The sequence below is a fragment of the Diachasmimorpha longicaudata genome, chromosome 6, assembly GCF_034640455.1.
Source record: "Diachasmimorpha longicaudata isolate KC_UGA_2023 chromosome 6, iyDiaLong2, whole genome shotgun sequence".
Classification (NCBI taxonomy): domain Eukaryota; kingdom Metazoa; phylum Arthropoda; class Insecta; order Hymenoptera; family Braconidae; genus Diachasmimorpha; species Diachasmimorpha longicaudata.
This window is the reverse complement of record NC_087230.1, coordinates 578,188-593,237: the sequence shown is the minus strand read 5'-3', so window position 1 is coordinate 593,237 and position 15,050 is coordinate 578,188. Positions and strand designations below refer to the sequence as shown.

The 15,050-nt window shown below is 41.7% G+C and overlaps 2 protein-coding genes across 2 annotated transcripts; both read left to right on the top strand.

Annotated features, from left to right (window-relative positions):
* Nucleotides 1-201: 201 nt before the first annotated feature.
* LOC135163521 (uncharacterized protein F54H12.2-like) lies at nt 202-1,320 on the top strand. Its single transcript, XM_064122999.1, has 4 exons — nt 202-271; nt 330-512; nt 590-1,051; nt 1,208-1,320. The coding sequence occupies exons 1-4, from the start codon at nt 202-204 to the stop codon at nt 1,318-1,320; spliced, it is 828 nt and encodes a 275-aa protein (XP_063979069.1).
* Nucleotides 1,321-6,037: 4,717 nt separating this feature from the next.
* LOC135163392 (uncharacterized) lies at nt 6,038-7,956 on the top strand. The gene is made up of 2 exons (XM_064122791.1): nt 6,038-7,376; nt 7,447-7,956. The coding sequence occupies exons 1-2, from the start codon at nt 6,495-6,497 to the stop codon at nt 7,885-7,887; spliced, it is 1,323 nt and encodes a 440-aa protein (XP_063978861.1). The 5' UTR covers nt 6,038-6,494; the 3' UTR covers nt 7,888-7,956.
* The last annotated feature ends 7,094 nt before the right edge of the window (nt 7,957-15,050 follow it).

Genomic DNA, 15,050 nt, shown 5'->3' with positions numbered 1-15,050 from the left:
ATCATCATGCCGTTTCCACATTCGCACTCTTCTTAGTGTGTGAACTCGGAGTTGGACCTATTTACCATACCACCTACCCAAACAAGTATTGAAAATTCTCAATTTGTTTATTACAATCCTGTGTCTACGCTGTCGGACGATGCCCCAATTGAGTTCATCGTACCAGGCCATGGAGAAGAATATATTGATTTGGCACATACCATGATCAAAGTTCGCGCCAGAATCCTAAAAACCCGATGGCGCTGCTGCTCTAGACGACTCTGTTGGTCCTGTGAATAATTTTTTACATTCAATGTCTAATCAAGTGGATGTATATTTTAACCAAAAAGTTGTTACGCCTCCAAATAATCTGTATGCCTATAGAGCATACATTGAAACATTACTGAACTATGGAACAGATTCAAAGTCACCTTGGGCTACGAATAGCTATGGTGCAATGGATTCTACTGCTGTAGCGGTGGGCGATGCGAGAACCAACAATGGGCTAGCGGCACGTCAGGCATTTCCTAAAGGTGGAAAAACATTTGATCTATTGGGACATTTACATTGTGACGTGTTCAATCAAGATGATTTTTGCTGAATGGCGTAGAGCTACGCGTTCGTCTTATGCGTGCAAAGGATTACTATTGTGTTATGGACGATAGTGTCCTGAATTTTAAGGTGCATATAGAAGAAGCCTCCTTAATAGTTTGCCGTGTGAAACTCAGCCCTGGACTTTCGATAGCTCACGCTAAAACGCTTGCAAAGACAACTGCCAAATATCCTTTGACACGGGTGGAGGTCAAATCTTTTGTTCTCCATAGGAGGATTATGGGAGAGACAATAGACAATGCGATTTTGGGGCAGCTACCTAAAAGAATCATACTGGGATTTGTTGAAAATTCCAGTTTCAACGGATCGAGGAAGAAGGATCCCTTCAACCTTCAATATTTTGGGATAAACTTTTTATGGCTGAATGTCGATGGACGTCAAGTACCTACAAAACCTCTGCAGCGAAGTTCCACCTCTGGCGTCTGCCTAGATGTGGAGGCATTCAACGCCCTATTTGCTGGTACTGGAACACATTTCAGCGACCATGGAAATAGCATCTCTCGTCCGGCCTAGTCCGATGGATTTTGCTTCTTCGCGTTCGATCTGGCTCCTGATTTATCTGCAAGTTCCGCTGGCGATTAGAATCTGGTAAATAGTGGAAGTATTCGCATTGAAGTTCGCTTCAATGGAGCTACAGAGCAGAATGTAAATTGCCTGTTGTACGCCGAATATGACAATTTGCTAGCAATTGATTCCACACGGCAGGTTATTGTCGACTACAGTGGATGAAAATGCAAGACTACTTAATGTACGCGCAGCAGAAGATTGCATAAGTTGCATCCAGCCTGCTGAACGAGACCCACGTTAATTTCCCGGATTACCGTCGTTCTATGAATACACTTGAGCTCCTGGAGGTATTATCGCATACAGATGCATTCATTGGAGGTATCTACCCTGCCCACCGTGTCCCCTGGACATGGCCCCGCCACTGTGCTATCATCATCACCACCGACCACCACAATCAGGCAATAAGTCACTGGGTTGCCGTTTACCTCGGTTCAAATAGGCGAGGAATCTATTTCGACAGCTTCGGAATGCCACCCTTCGATACAAAAATCTCTCAGCGCCTTAAGCGAAATTGCAATGTTTATGAATGGAGCCAGAGAAGACTCCAAGATATATCGTCTGATGTTTGTGGGCAGTACTGCATTGCTGTGCTTCACTGGTTGTTCAATTTAATAATAATATTAATAATAATTTTGATGACTACTATTTTTTAAATCCCGAATATTATGTACCACCCCTCATACAAGTATAATTTCTGAATAAATGATTTGTATAATCAATAAATTATGTATTATATATTTATTTCATTTTCCACATATATACCCACATTTCCCACGTCACCCACTCCCCCCCCCCCCTTTTCAATCACGTGACCCTTACCACCCACTTCCTGTCGAACAAAAAACATTTTTTTGGGGACCCTCACCTCAGGGGGCCACCCCGGAGCGTCGACGTCCTCTTCAAAGGACATGCCGACAAAGGGAACACCTGATCGGACACGTCTGGAAAAAAGGGGGGCAGGGGGGGGGGAATTCTTGGAATAAATTCGTCAATCGTGCCCACTTACTACTCCCATCATTTGTACAACGGGAACGAATTGACCGCAACACGTAAGTTGTAAACCGACAGAAATTTGCTTTGTCTCCGATCTCTCCAAAGATATAAATTGGGATAGTACCACCTGCGGTTCAGCATCACTAAATCGGGTCGACTGACTAAAATGCACCGCGAGCAGTACGCGTTTCATAGCGCTACAGATAAGAGAGGGGAGCAGAAACCCCCACGATGCACATCATAGACCTATAACCGTCACACATTATCCCCACCGTAAGGAGTTCGGCCGCGGCGTGGCACATAGCCCCACTTCCGCGGCTTTCGTGTTGTGTGGTACCCTCGCTCTTATCATGCAACCTCCAATACCGATTTTTTGTTCAATTCGAGTGACGCGTTTGTTGTCATTCCTTAAAAGACATCGCAACAGTAAAACTGGCTAAAAACTTCGGAGGCCTTGATTTAGAGCGACTAGAAAACTATCTTGCGAATCGCAAATCGTATAAGGGACGACAAAAGCCTCAATTTTACCAGAAAATGAACGCATATGTGTTGATAAATACACAGATAGTGATGAGATATTCATTCCGGACAAAATATGTGTATCAAATTAATGCACGACAGAAGTGAAACTTCTTAGCCAGAGATTGTGAAAAAATTTTTTTTGAATTTTTTGTGATTCTTTTTGTCAATTTCAACCAATCAAATGGTGGCATTTCCCATTACGTGGTAGAAGTAAAACGGTTTTTCTTGGATATTTTTCGGATATTTCCCTGTTTGTTGCTAAGCAATGAAAATATCCGATAAACAATTTGTACGCGTTTCAAACCCCAAAACTATCATTAGAAAAAATCAAGTGCAAAGACTTTACCTCGACATGAGCCGATTTGGAGGAGAATCATTGGACATAATTCATTAAAAACTTTGAAAAAATGTTCCTAATAACACGGTGAAGAGAAAAGCCACAATTTGGAAACAATTCTCTGCATTTTGTGCAGACAGAAAATATAGGTTGGAAGCCACAACTACCAGTGAAAAACCATACCATATGACGTGAAATGCCACACATTTAATTGCTTGACATTGGAATGAAAAAAATTATCCAGTAAAATAGCCCTCGACCTTCAAAATGAATCGGACATTTCCCTTCAGTTTCCCTGCGTGGCACCGATCGCGATAAGTTTGGCAGCAAAACGCTCGGGATTTTTAACCTGCAAAACTTATCCCTCTCGTTGCTGCGCAACGAAACTCTAGGGACATATCCGATAATTTTGAAGGTCTTAGGGTATTACTACTGATTATTTTTCCCACCCAAATTTCAGCCAATAGAATTGCACCATTTTTTGATATTTTGTATAGCCTACCTCGAATATCAGCGATAATTTTTTGATAATTTTGATAAACAAACGACACCTAACCAAATAAACCTCTTTTCATGTCATGGCACAATTCTCTTGGCCGAAATTTGGATAGGAAAAATAATCCCCTGAATACCACTCGACCTTCAAAATTATAGAATATTTCCCGATAGATTCGTTGCAAACAAATGAAGGAGTCAAATTTTTCAGGCTAAAAAATCCTGAATAAATCCTGAATCCTGATTCCTGAAAAACTTGACGACTTCATTTATATGCAGGGAACCTAAAGGGAAATATTCTATAATTTTGAAGCTCGAGTGGTATTCAGGGGATTATTTTTCCTATCCAAATTTCGGCCAAGAGAATTGTGCCATGAAATAAAAATTATCAGCCTAGAAAGCTAGGCGATAGAAGTGAAACTTCATGGATCTCGATGGGCACTTGAAATGAAAATACACACCCTAGCCAGCAAGTTTTATGAGATAAAATTATTTCCCCGATAACCGAAGCCACTATTCATTATTCGGGAATTTCTAAAGGTGTTAGGTAAATGAAAAAAAAGTTAGTTGACGTTTTCGCCGCCATTTATAAAAAATTTAGTCATTCACTTCTATACTTTCATGTTCAAGAAAAGATACAATTGGTTTGTGATCTGACAAATATAAAATGAAAACTCGGGATTGTAAATTATTTAAATATCTTGAGAAAATTGCATCGATTGTAGTGCCTGATCTGGTTGTTGAGTCTTTGGGATTATTATTCATTTTTAGATAAAATTTACTTTCTAAAAATTGTACAAGTCGTTGAGCTTCTTTCAAGGCAAAATTTTTATTAAAATTACCACTTAAAATCATGGGCATAGTGTTCAAATCTTCTTCTAATTCTGCTGCGCCAGAGGGAGTATATGCCAATAATGCTCTATGTATAAATTTTACGATATCGTTAATTCTGCGGTTCGATACTGCAGCCAAGCCTTAATTGTTCTCTTGTTGATGAGACCACTCAAATGGCTGGACTTGTGAATTTTCTTTTTCTTAATGTGTACATTGATGCAATGATCGTCATCAAGATGTCGTGGAAGATGTTTCACCATTATATTCACTTCAACTGGAACATTGATGATCTATCCATACAGGGTCCCCTTTATCTTATTGCGAAAGGTGCACCGGCGTGTTTGGGGGGTGGTTTGGAACCGAAAAGTCCTTTTCCACTTTTCGCCCCGACGCACCCCTATCGAGATATGGGGGTGAAAAGACCGGCCAATGGGGCGCGAGCTTTGCGCGGCTGTACGTCCGTGTGCCGCGGGTAAGCGGTGTGCGTGCTTCCCCTTCTCCACGGACGGACGTTCCATTCCGCTAGTGAGAGGAAGAGAGGGGGGGGGAGATATTTCTCTCTCAATCATTGCCAATTTCAAGACAAACCTTGGGGGGGGAGTAGAGGGGGTGATTAAATTACATAATTAATGTTTAAAATTGTCGAAATAATAATAAACACGTTAAATCATAAACGCGATTTCTTGATTATCAAAGAATCAAATTGTCTACAACAAATGTCTTATGGCGGGTCCCGTAAATCCATTTGTTTATGTAATAATTGGATGTAAAATTTAAACAACAATCCGCGATTAATTATTAAACTAAGACATCTACGCGATTTTTCGATAAGATCATTAATGTGTAAAATTGAATTTTTGGCAAAAAAACCGTCTTGACAAAATGTTGTAAACCGATTTGTTTACAGGATAATTGGCAAAACGTGTTTTTTGGTGGAAAAATTCTGAAAATCGCGGGCATCCCCCTTGGCGTTCCAAAGCTAATTATTTAAATGTTAATTATCTCATTATGCAATAGCCCTACAGTGTTTTGTCAAGAGACCTTTTTTATTGTAAATTTAATTTACAACAAGAAAGGTCTCTTGGCAAAATGCTGTAAAAGAGCCTATTATCGAGATAATTAATGATAAACAATCGCGGGCAAATTTCAGAGGGGATAGCTCGCGATTTTCGCGGAATCCGGAGCAATAACCGCGTTATCTTGATTATCACGTAAACAAATGGATTTACGGCCTTTTGTCACAAGACATTTTTTGCAGAGAATAAAATTATCTACAATAAATGTCTCCTGGTGGAATCCCGTAAATCCATTTGTTTATTGAATAATTGGATTTGAATTTTAAACAATAATCCGCGATTAATTATCAAATTAAGACATCTACGCGATTTTTCGATAAGATCATTAATGTTTAAAATTGCATTTCTGGCAAAAAAGCCGTCTTGACAAAATGTTGTAAACCCATTTGTTTACAAGATAATTGGCAAAACGGGTTTTTTGTTGGAAAAATTCGGAAAATCGTGGGCATCCCCCTTGGCGTTCCAAAGCTAATTATTTAAATGTTAATTATCTCATTATGCAATAGCCCTACAGTGTTTTGTCAAGAGATCTTTTTTATTGTAAATTTAATTTACAACAAGAAAGGTTTCTTGACAAAATGCTGTAAACGAGCCTCTTATCGAGATAATTAATAATAAACAATCGCGGTCGGAATTCCGAGGGGATAGCTCGCGATTTTCGCGGAATGGGGTGCAATAAAGGTAAACGAGGCCTACTGTGACCCCTCAAATTTTTTTTTATTATAAAATTCTTTTGATCCAGGATGGGGAAAGGGAAAAAGAGAGTACTCTCACGTCAGATTATTCTGGGGGCCCTGAAGAGGGCCCAATTTTTTTTGGTAATGGCTCGCGATTTTCCCCGAATGGGGGCAATAAACGCAAAAAAAGCAGCAAACAGCTAGGGACCCTTTTAAATGTGAGTTTCCTAAGTGATTGGGCTACCTAGCTGTTGTAAAAGCCGATGTGGAAGGGACGCTGTGTCGCACAGCTTTACGACTTGACCCTTTGGTGTGAGCAAAAAAAGGGTTTTCCCACCAGCCGTATGGATTGTTAATGTGGGAGGTTGAAGTCCAAATTTCCCATATGCTGACGTTGGAACAATGGAACGAGAGGAACAAGCCAATGGAGAGGAACCGGCCATTTTCAGCAATAAAAATTATTATTTTCCTATTGGAGAGGGGAAGCTTCTCCACCAATTTTTCCAATGCGTCAGTATCCCGAAAAACCTCTTTGAAGACAGAGTTGGATCTTACGCATTCTTGCTCTGTACTCGAATTAGTGTTCTGAAATTGGTGATAAGAAACTGCAGTGTGGTGAAAGTGATTGATAGCATAATGGTGAAGTACACTGCTGTGGAATATGCGGATATGGTGTCCATCTATGGTGTTGCGAGGGGTAATGGCTCGCAAGCAGCACGGTTGTACGCGGAACAGTACCCTCAACGAATGGTACCTGATCCACGTACATTCCGAGACGCCCTCCAACGTCTTCGGGAAGGCAATATTCTCCCGCGATATGGGGGGGTAGGGCGTCCGAGACATGCTGCTGGGGTTCGCGTGGAGGAGGCGATCCTGGAGGCCGTGGAGGAGGATCCCGAACAATCCATTAGCAGCATCGCGGCTTCACTGGGAGTTGGAGAGAGCAGGGTCGAACGAGTTTTACGGGAGGAAGGCTTTCGCCCGTGGAAATTTACCCCGGTCCAGGACTTGAAGCCGGAGGACCTCCCGAAGCGTGTGGCCTTCTGTCGATGGCTCCTCGACAGAAGTGAAGAGCCAGACTTCCTCAGGAACATGTTATGGACGGACGAAAAACTTTTTGCGAAGAAGGGCATCGTCAACCAGCACAATGAGCATCATTGGGCGGTTGACAACCCCCGACTCGCAAGAAGTTCAAAGTTCCAATATCGCTGGGGAACGTTGAATATCTGGGGAGGAATCCTGGGCGATGAAGTCCACATTCATCATCTTCCAGGACGTCTGGACGTAAGTATGCCCCATTGCCAATACTGCTTTTCTTGTTGGACTGCAAATATTTACCTTTTTGTTATTGCAGGGTGGGAACTATTTGGGGTTTCTCCAGGAGCATCTTCCGGGGATAGTTGGTGATGGCCCGGATTCCCGAGATGTGTGGTTCCAGCATGACGGAGCACCAGCCCATACCTGCGTTCCGGTGGTCCAGCAGCTGAATGAATGGTTTCCCCAGCGTTGGATCGGGAACCGGAACGACCGCGACAGGGCCGGACACCGCCAACCGCCCGTTGCGTGGCCCCCACGATCTCCAGATCTTACCCCACTCGATTTTTTCTTGTGGGGTACTCTGGAGTCGCGCGTCCACGCTCATCACCCCGCGAATCAGGAGGAAATGGTTGCACTGCTGCACGCTGCAGTTGCAACTATCACTCCTGGTGAACTGGAGCGAATGCGGAGCAATCTACTTCAACGGGCCCGACTGTGCATCGCCGCTGGAGGTGCACATTTTGAGAACTACTTATAGTTCACCAAAAAAAAATCGGCCCTTTTCAGGGCCACGACAAGAATCTAACGTGAGAGTACTCTCTTTTTCCCTTTCCCCATCCTGGATCAAAAGAATTTTATAATAAAAAAAAAATTTGAGGGGTCACAGTAGGCCTCGATTACCTTTATTGCACCCCATTCCGCGAAAATCGCGAGCTATCCCCTCGGAATTCCGACCGCGATTGTTTATTATTAATTATCTCGATAAGAGGCTCTTTTACAGGATTTTGTCAAGAGACCTTTCTTGTTGTAAATTAAATTTACAATAAAAAAGATCTTCTGACAAAACCCCGTAGGGCTATTGCGTAATGAGATAATTAACATTTAAATAATTAGCTTTGGAACGCCAAGGGGGATGCCCGCGATTTTCAGAATTTTTCCACCAAAAAACACGTTTTGCCAATTATCCTGTAAACAAATCGGTTTACAACATTTTGTCAAGACGGTTTTTTTGCCAAAAATTCAATTTTACACATTAATGATTTTATCGAAAAATCGCGTAGATGTCTTAGTTTAATAATTAATCGCGGATTGTTGTTTAAATTTTAAAGCCAATTATTCCATAAACAAATGAATTGACGGGATTCCACCAGAAGACATTTATTGTAGAAAATTGGATTCTCTGCAAAAAATGTCTTGTGACAAAAGGCCGTAAATCCATTTGTTTAGTTGATAATCAAGAAAACGCGGTTATTGCTCCGGATTCCGCGAAAATCGCGAGCTATCCCCTCGGAATTCCGACCGCGATTATTTATTAATTATCTCGATAAGAGGCTCTTTTACAGCATTTTGTCAGGGGACCTTTCTTGTTGTAAATTAAATTTACAATAAAAAAGATCTCTTGACAAAACACTGTAGGGCTATTGCATAATGAGATAATTAACATTTAAATAATTAGCTTTGGAACGCCAAGGGGGATGCCCACGATTTTCCGAATTTTTCCAACAAAAAACCCGTTTTGCCAATTATCTTGTAAACAAATGGGTTTACAACATTTTGTCAAGACGGCTTTATTGCCAGAAATGCAATTTTAAACATTAATGATCTTATCGAAAAATCGCGTAGATGTCTTAATTTGATAATTAATCGCGGATTATTGTTTAAAATTCAAATCCAATTATTCAATAAACAAATGGATTTAAGGGATTCCACCAGGAGACATTTATTGTAGATAATTTTATTCTCTGCAAAAAATGTCTTGTGACAAAAGGCCGTAAATCCATTTGTTTACGTGATAATCAAGATAACGCGGTTATTGCTCCGGATTCCGCGAAAATCGCGAGCTATCCCCTCTGAAATTTGCCCGCGATTGTTTATCATTAATTATCTCGATAATAGGCTCTTTTACAGCATTTTGTCAAGAGACCTTTCTTGTTGTAAATTAAATTTACAATAAAAAAGATCTCTTGACAAAACACTGTAGGGCTATTGCATAATGAGATAATTAACATTTAAATAATTAGCTTTGGAACGCCAAGGGGGATGCCCGCGATTTTCAGAATTTTTCCACCAAAAAACACGTTTTGCCAATTATCCTGTAAACAAATCGGTTTACAACATTTTGTCAAGACGGTTTTTTTGCCAAAAATTCAATTTTACACATTAATGATCTTATCGAAAAATCGCGTAGATGTCTTAGTTTAATAATTAATCGCGGATTGTTGTTTAAATTTTACATCCAATTATTACATAAACAAATGGATTTACGGGACCCGCCATAAGACATTTGTTGTAGACAATTTGATTCTTTGATAATCAAGAAATCGCGTTTATTATTTAACGTGTTTATTATTATTTCGACAATTTTAAACATTAATTATGTAATTTAATCACCCCCTCTACTCCCCCCCCAAGGTTTGTCTTGAAATTGGCAATGATTGAGAGAGAAATATCTCCCCCCCCCTCTCTTCCTCTCACTAGCGGAATGGAACGTCCGTCCGTGGAGAAGGGGAAGCACGCACACCGCTTACCCGCGGCACACGGACGTACAGCCGCGCAAAGCTCGCGCCCCATTGGCCGCTCTTTTCACCCCCATATCTCGATAGGGGTGCGTCGGGGCGAAAAGTGGAAAAGGACTTTTCGGTTCCAAACCACCCCCCAAATACGCCGGTGCACCTTTCGCAATAAGATAAAGGGGACCCTGTATATTCCATATTGTCCATGTCCATGCCGTAATCGCCGTATTTGCATGAATGTAATTCTCCGTGATATCAGTCTTTCTGATACCGAATGAAGGGGTGGAAGATGGGCAGGTATTTGTACACATGGGAAGCCATTATATACTGACAATATTGGGATCGAATAAGCGTTGAGTTTTCGAAGGCAGGTGTAGCAAATTTTCATTTCATCTCTATTCATTGTTGGTGCAATTGTGTCTGAAATCTCACTATGTTGTGTAACGTGGTATTTTACCAGTTACTGGTCCGCGACCGTTGCGCGATTTTAGAGACCTCCACCAGACGGGAAGTCACCTTCGATGGCGAGAGTTCGAGGGGATAGTGATGAGCTGAGGTATTCGTATTATTTATTTTTTTGTTTTGGATTCAAATGACGCGCCACCGCGTTCTCACGGAGGACGTCATCGAGGGTCCTGGAGAAGCTGGGAGATGGCGGTAGTCGCCAGGATACCTGAGAGGATGAAGGAGCGGATTGGTTGGCCGACAGTGGAGCGACGATCCCGGGGGCAGGTGCCCGGAAGTGACGCAGTGGTCGGCAAACTCCGGATTTTGGCTGATGACTGGATTTGCAATGTGGTCGATGAGGGAGCCACAATCCAGCTATTAATTAACACGGAAGTGACGTCTCACCAGAGCACGAGGTCTCGCGATTAATCGGAATATAGGACTACGTTAATCAGTAGGGTTACTAGTCTCATGGGTAGTAATTAACGCACGGATGATGTGGTTAATTGAGCCTAGTTGTAGTTGATGGCACATGCGCTATAATTAATGGGCCTGTTGCGCATGGCTGGTCGTGGGGGATTGGTGGGAAATGACGATTATCACCCCCCCCCCCCTCATAATCACCTGAAATCACCATGTTACCGACCTGTTGCGGATTTTCACGTGGCGAGGGAAATCACTTCCTGTTTGGTGGAGATCGAGAGCGGACCTGTGGTCCATTATTTTTTTTTGTGGTGCGAAGGCCGCCATTTCACCCGAGTATTCGTTTTGAGGCCGTGGAGCATGTTGGACGGATTTGAGGACGTCGTGGAGGTTTCGGGTGAGCGTGGTGGCCATTTCTTTTGTATTTTGGAGAATTTGTTAAAGACTGTGGGCAGAGATCCCGGTTTTGTCGGTGTTACGTACACCTGGGTTCTGCGGACCGTTAGTTGAATTATTCTGTCTGGGGATCTCTGGCCACTTCTCTCAGCGATTTTTGAGTTCTCTCTCTCGCTCGGCAGATTGTTTGAAAGTTAGTTTTAGTGGAGTTTCGTTAAGTAACTGTCGGGGATGAGTCTTGCGACTTCTGTGTGATGATTTGTGTCGCAAACTCATCAATCTCTCGCCATCGAATTCTAGTTTGATTTTGATAATTTCAAGGTCGCGTGACCTCTGGATTATTGTGTATTTATTGATTGGAATTTTGTTTGTTCGAGGTCACGCAGACTTATCGATTTTCGCGGTACTGTTCCGAATCACTGGATTATTTTGACAATATTATAACGTTTAGATCCTGATTCATTTATCTGACTTTTCCGACAGCAATGGAGTTTTGTGACTCCGTTGTTTGATTTAAATTATGTTTTATGTTTCGGACTATAGCAACCTGCGTCTTGGACCGCGGTTGTTCATTCAGTATTTATTTATGACTCAGTTGACCGTTTAATCTCTGTGATTTGATTTTCCTTGTTGGCTGACTTCAGAAGAGTCTTACTTGATTTTAATTGGACACCAGTGACAGTACCGTATAAGTCAAACTTGTGTGTGATAACGCTTGATCGATTTCCGGGGATTTATCTAATTGATTTTTTTTATTGTATCGAGTATTTTCTTTATTTTCTTTTATTCATTAAACATTGTGATCCCCGATCATTTTGACAATTGCGTTGTTTCTTTTTGTTTTAAAAAGTCCCAGTTGCATCCCCCTTTCAGCTTTTGATTAATTGAATCTCAACGAACCGAGCTGCCGGAGTTATTGAAGCTGAGAGCGGAGGAGTGTTTTGTGTACGGTGGTCATTCCGTTTTAATGACCTGGCGCCTAACGAATTTTTCTGATTTGTTTCGAGGGGCGGTCTGGTGCCAGAGGGCGGGCGGATGGACGGAGGGCTCCGCGAGCCTTCGAAAGTACGTCACAGTTGATTGGGTGGAGCTCTCGAATCCTCTTGGAACCACAATCGATCACAGATGTAGCAAGGAAAAGCGAAAGAATTATTCTTCAATTTTTCATCAAATTCTTTATGTATATTCTTAAATTAAGTGAAGTCTTTGTAAGGGAGGTTAGGGTTTATGGTTATGCTTCTTACGTCATTCTCTCTTGCTGATGGCCCTGGGATGTCTGCATCAACCCGTGGAACAAACATACCGTGGAAAATTCTATTTGCAGCGTTTAACGTTGCGGAAGGCTCATTACCATCGCCCAAATTATTGGTCTGTTCGATTTCGTCTACCAATGAAGGGTTCAGGGGTGGTTGTAAATTGATAGCCCTCTTCCTTGCTCGGTATTCCCGGACACGTTCAAGACGGGTTTTCGGGATTTTCTTCACTTTATTTAGTTTATTGTTTGAACGCAGTCGATCTCTGTATTCCTTCCACAACTGAGCATCAGATTTAGGCATGATGTACAGCTCTGATTAATATTTTTTAGACTATTTAATACCACTTCTCACTGCTCTATATAACCTTGAACACTTAGAAACACTATATAACCTCGATAAATAACAAATGCTGCACGACTCTTGAAATATATGTATACCTTAATAAAACAAGCATTCTACAACAATATTCGCTATATGTGTAGTGTAGGCAGAAATTACAGTTTGTAATTTCTCGTGTACTCCCGCGCTCAGCTCACGCCCTACGCATGCGCTTCGCTTGCGCCTGCGCATTAGTCCCATTCCTTTGCGTCGGCGCACTCGAATGCCTGCCAGTCAATGAGCCAAAGAGGATAGACCAAAGTAGAGGCTCAGTTCTGGGGGTTTGACTGACGCCAGTTTCTCCACGTTACCGACATGATTTCACCCCCGAGGAGACGGGGCGCCACGAGTCCTACTGGGGTATCTGCATATCGGCCAAGCGGGGGGGCTCCGTTTGTACTTATTCAACTGTACAAATGATCAACTGTACACAGAATTTTCAGACGGTGAGAGCACCATTGTGTAGGGATTCCACTGTCGAGAGACAAAGCTAGGCTGTACATGTCGACCCAGCGCCACATGTACAGTCTAGCTTTTTAGAATTTTAGAATTTTCAAACGGTGCTCTCACCGTTTCAAAATTCCGTGTACAGTTGATCATTTGTACAGTTGAATAAGTATAAACGGAGCCCCCCCGCTTGGCCGATATGCAGATACCCCAGTAGGACTCGTGGCGCCCCGTCTCCTCGGGGGTGAAATCATGTCAGTAACGTGGAGAAACTGGCGTCAGTCAAACCTCCAGAACTGAGCCTCTACTTTGGTCTATCCTCTTTGCAGTGAGCTATGCCAGTATGCGCGGTCTGCACAGGCGCTCCGGAGCGCGTGGAAATTTGAGTCGCCACAGTGAGTACACGTACGTACATTGTGGAGTTACCGACCGTGCTCTCCCCTCCCCGCCCTCTTCCCATGACACTCATGGCTCATTTCGTCAGAGCTAATTCACCCCTATGCATGCTACTCCGCTCTCGTCTCTTCCTGCTCCGAATCTATCGCGTTTTTTTTTCTCTCTCATGTCTCCTTCAGTCCGACTGCCCCACCACGCGCGCTATCCCCTCCCTTTTCCTGTCGCTTTTTCGTTACATACGATATTCGATTTACACCCCAACGAGCGCATAGAAGTTTCACTTCAAAAAGAGCACTCAATCCGCACTCAAAGTGTATTTCTTCTCATCACAAAAACTCGAAAATTGCATTCATGCTGATGCTTTTGTCTTGATCATATTAACGGGGACAGTTCCTTGTATTGCCTTTTCAATATTTGCCAGAGAACTACTTCCGAATCGACTCATTTTGGATAGAATAAGATAGGATAGGATTTTCCTATCCGAAATTTGGATAGGAAAAATAATGTCCTGAATACCACTCGAGCTTCAAAATTATAGAATATTTCCCTCTACGTTCCCTGCATACAAACGAAGTCGTCAAGTTTTTCAGGAAAAATCGCTCGTGCTTTGCACTCGTGATTTTTTAACCTGAAAAACTTGATTCCTTCATTTGTTTGCAACGAATCTATCGGGAAATATTCGATAATTTTAAAGCTCTTGTGGTATTATATGTGATTATTTTTCCCACCCAAATTTCAGCCGATAGAATTGCACCATTTGTTGATATTTTGTATAGCCTACCTCGAATTTCAGCGATGATTTTTCCCATCCAAATCTTGGTCAATAGGATTGCACCATTCGACGTTATTTTGTATAGCCAACCCGGTATTTCAGCGGAAATTCTTGGAAATTTCACTAGAAATTTTGCATGTTGTCTATATAAAAAAAAAAATGAGCCGTCATGGGACGCCTGGCAGATGTGAAACATCGTGTGTGTACAAGTAATATGCATAAAAGATAATATTATTACAGGAATTAAATATAGCCTAATGAAAAAATGAAGTATTACGAGATTCTTACAGTAAATGGTAACTTTATTTAATAAACATTTATTTACATGATATAAAAATTCGATATTAGTATCAAGTTGCCACAATTTAAATATTTTCATCTGTGGCTTCAATAATAGTTATATTCGATTTTTCCTCTGCCGGTATTACTGTGACGATTGGTCGATGATAACTAAAGTACGTTACAAAAGTATTGGATGAAACACCATCAAGATATCTCACAAATACAGCATCTATTGTTGTTCCATATTTGGTAGTAGATTCTTTTGGATCGTTATTGATTTGCCATTGAAATTCTTTTTGAAGAAATGTCATTAATGGCATTGATTCAGCTCTTGCAAAATTTACACTGAAATATGCAGCTAAAAATAATGGTAGTTTATGTTTATTCGCTT

Bases quoted from the DNA above. Each gene is read 5' to 3' on its own strand.
- LOC135163521 (XM_064122999.1), top strand. From the start codon at position 202: ATGATCAAAGTTCGCGCCAGAATCCTAAAAACCCGATGGCGCTGCTGC. The intron at 272-329 runs GTGAATAATTTT...TTAACCAAAAAG, and splicing joins TAGACGACTCTGTTGGTCCT to TTGTTACGCCTCCAAATAAT. The intron at 1,052-1,207 runs GTACTGGAACAC...TTCGCATTGAAG, and splicing joins ATTCAACGCCCTATTTGCTG to TTCGCTTCAATGGAGCTACA.
- LOC135163392 (XM_064122791.1), top strand. From the start codon at position 6,495: ATGGAACGAGAGGAACAAGCCAATGGAGAGGAACCGGCCATTTTCAGC. The intron at 7,377-7,446 runs GTAAGTATGCCC...TTGTTATTGCAG, and splicing joins ATCTTCCAGGACGTCTGGAC to GGTGGGAACTATTTGGGGTT.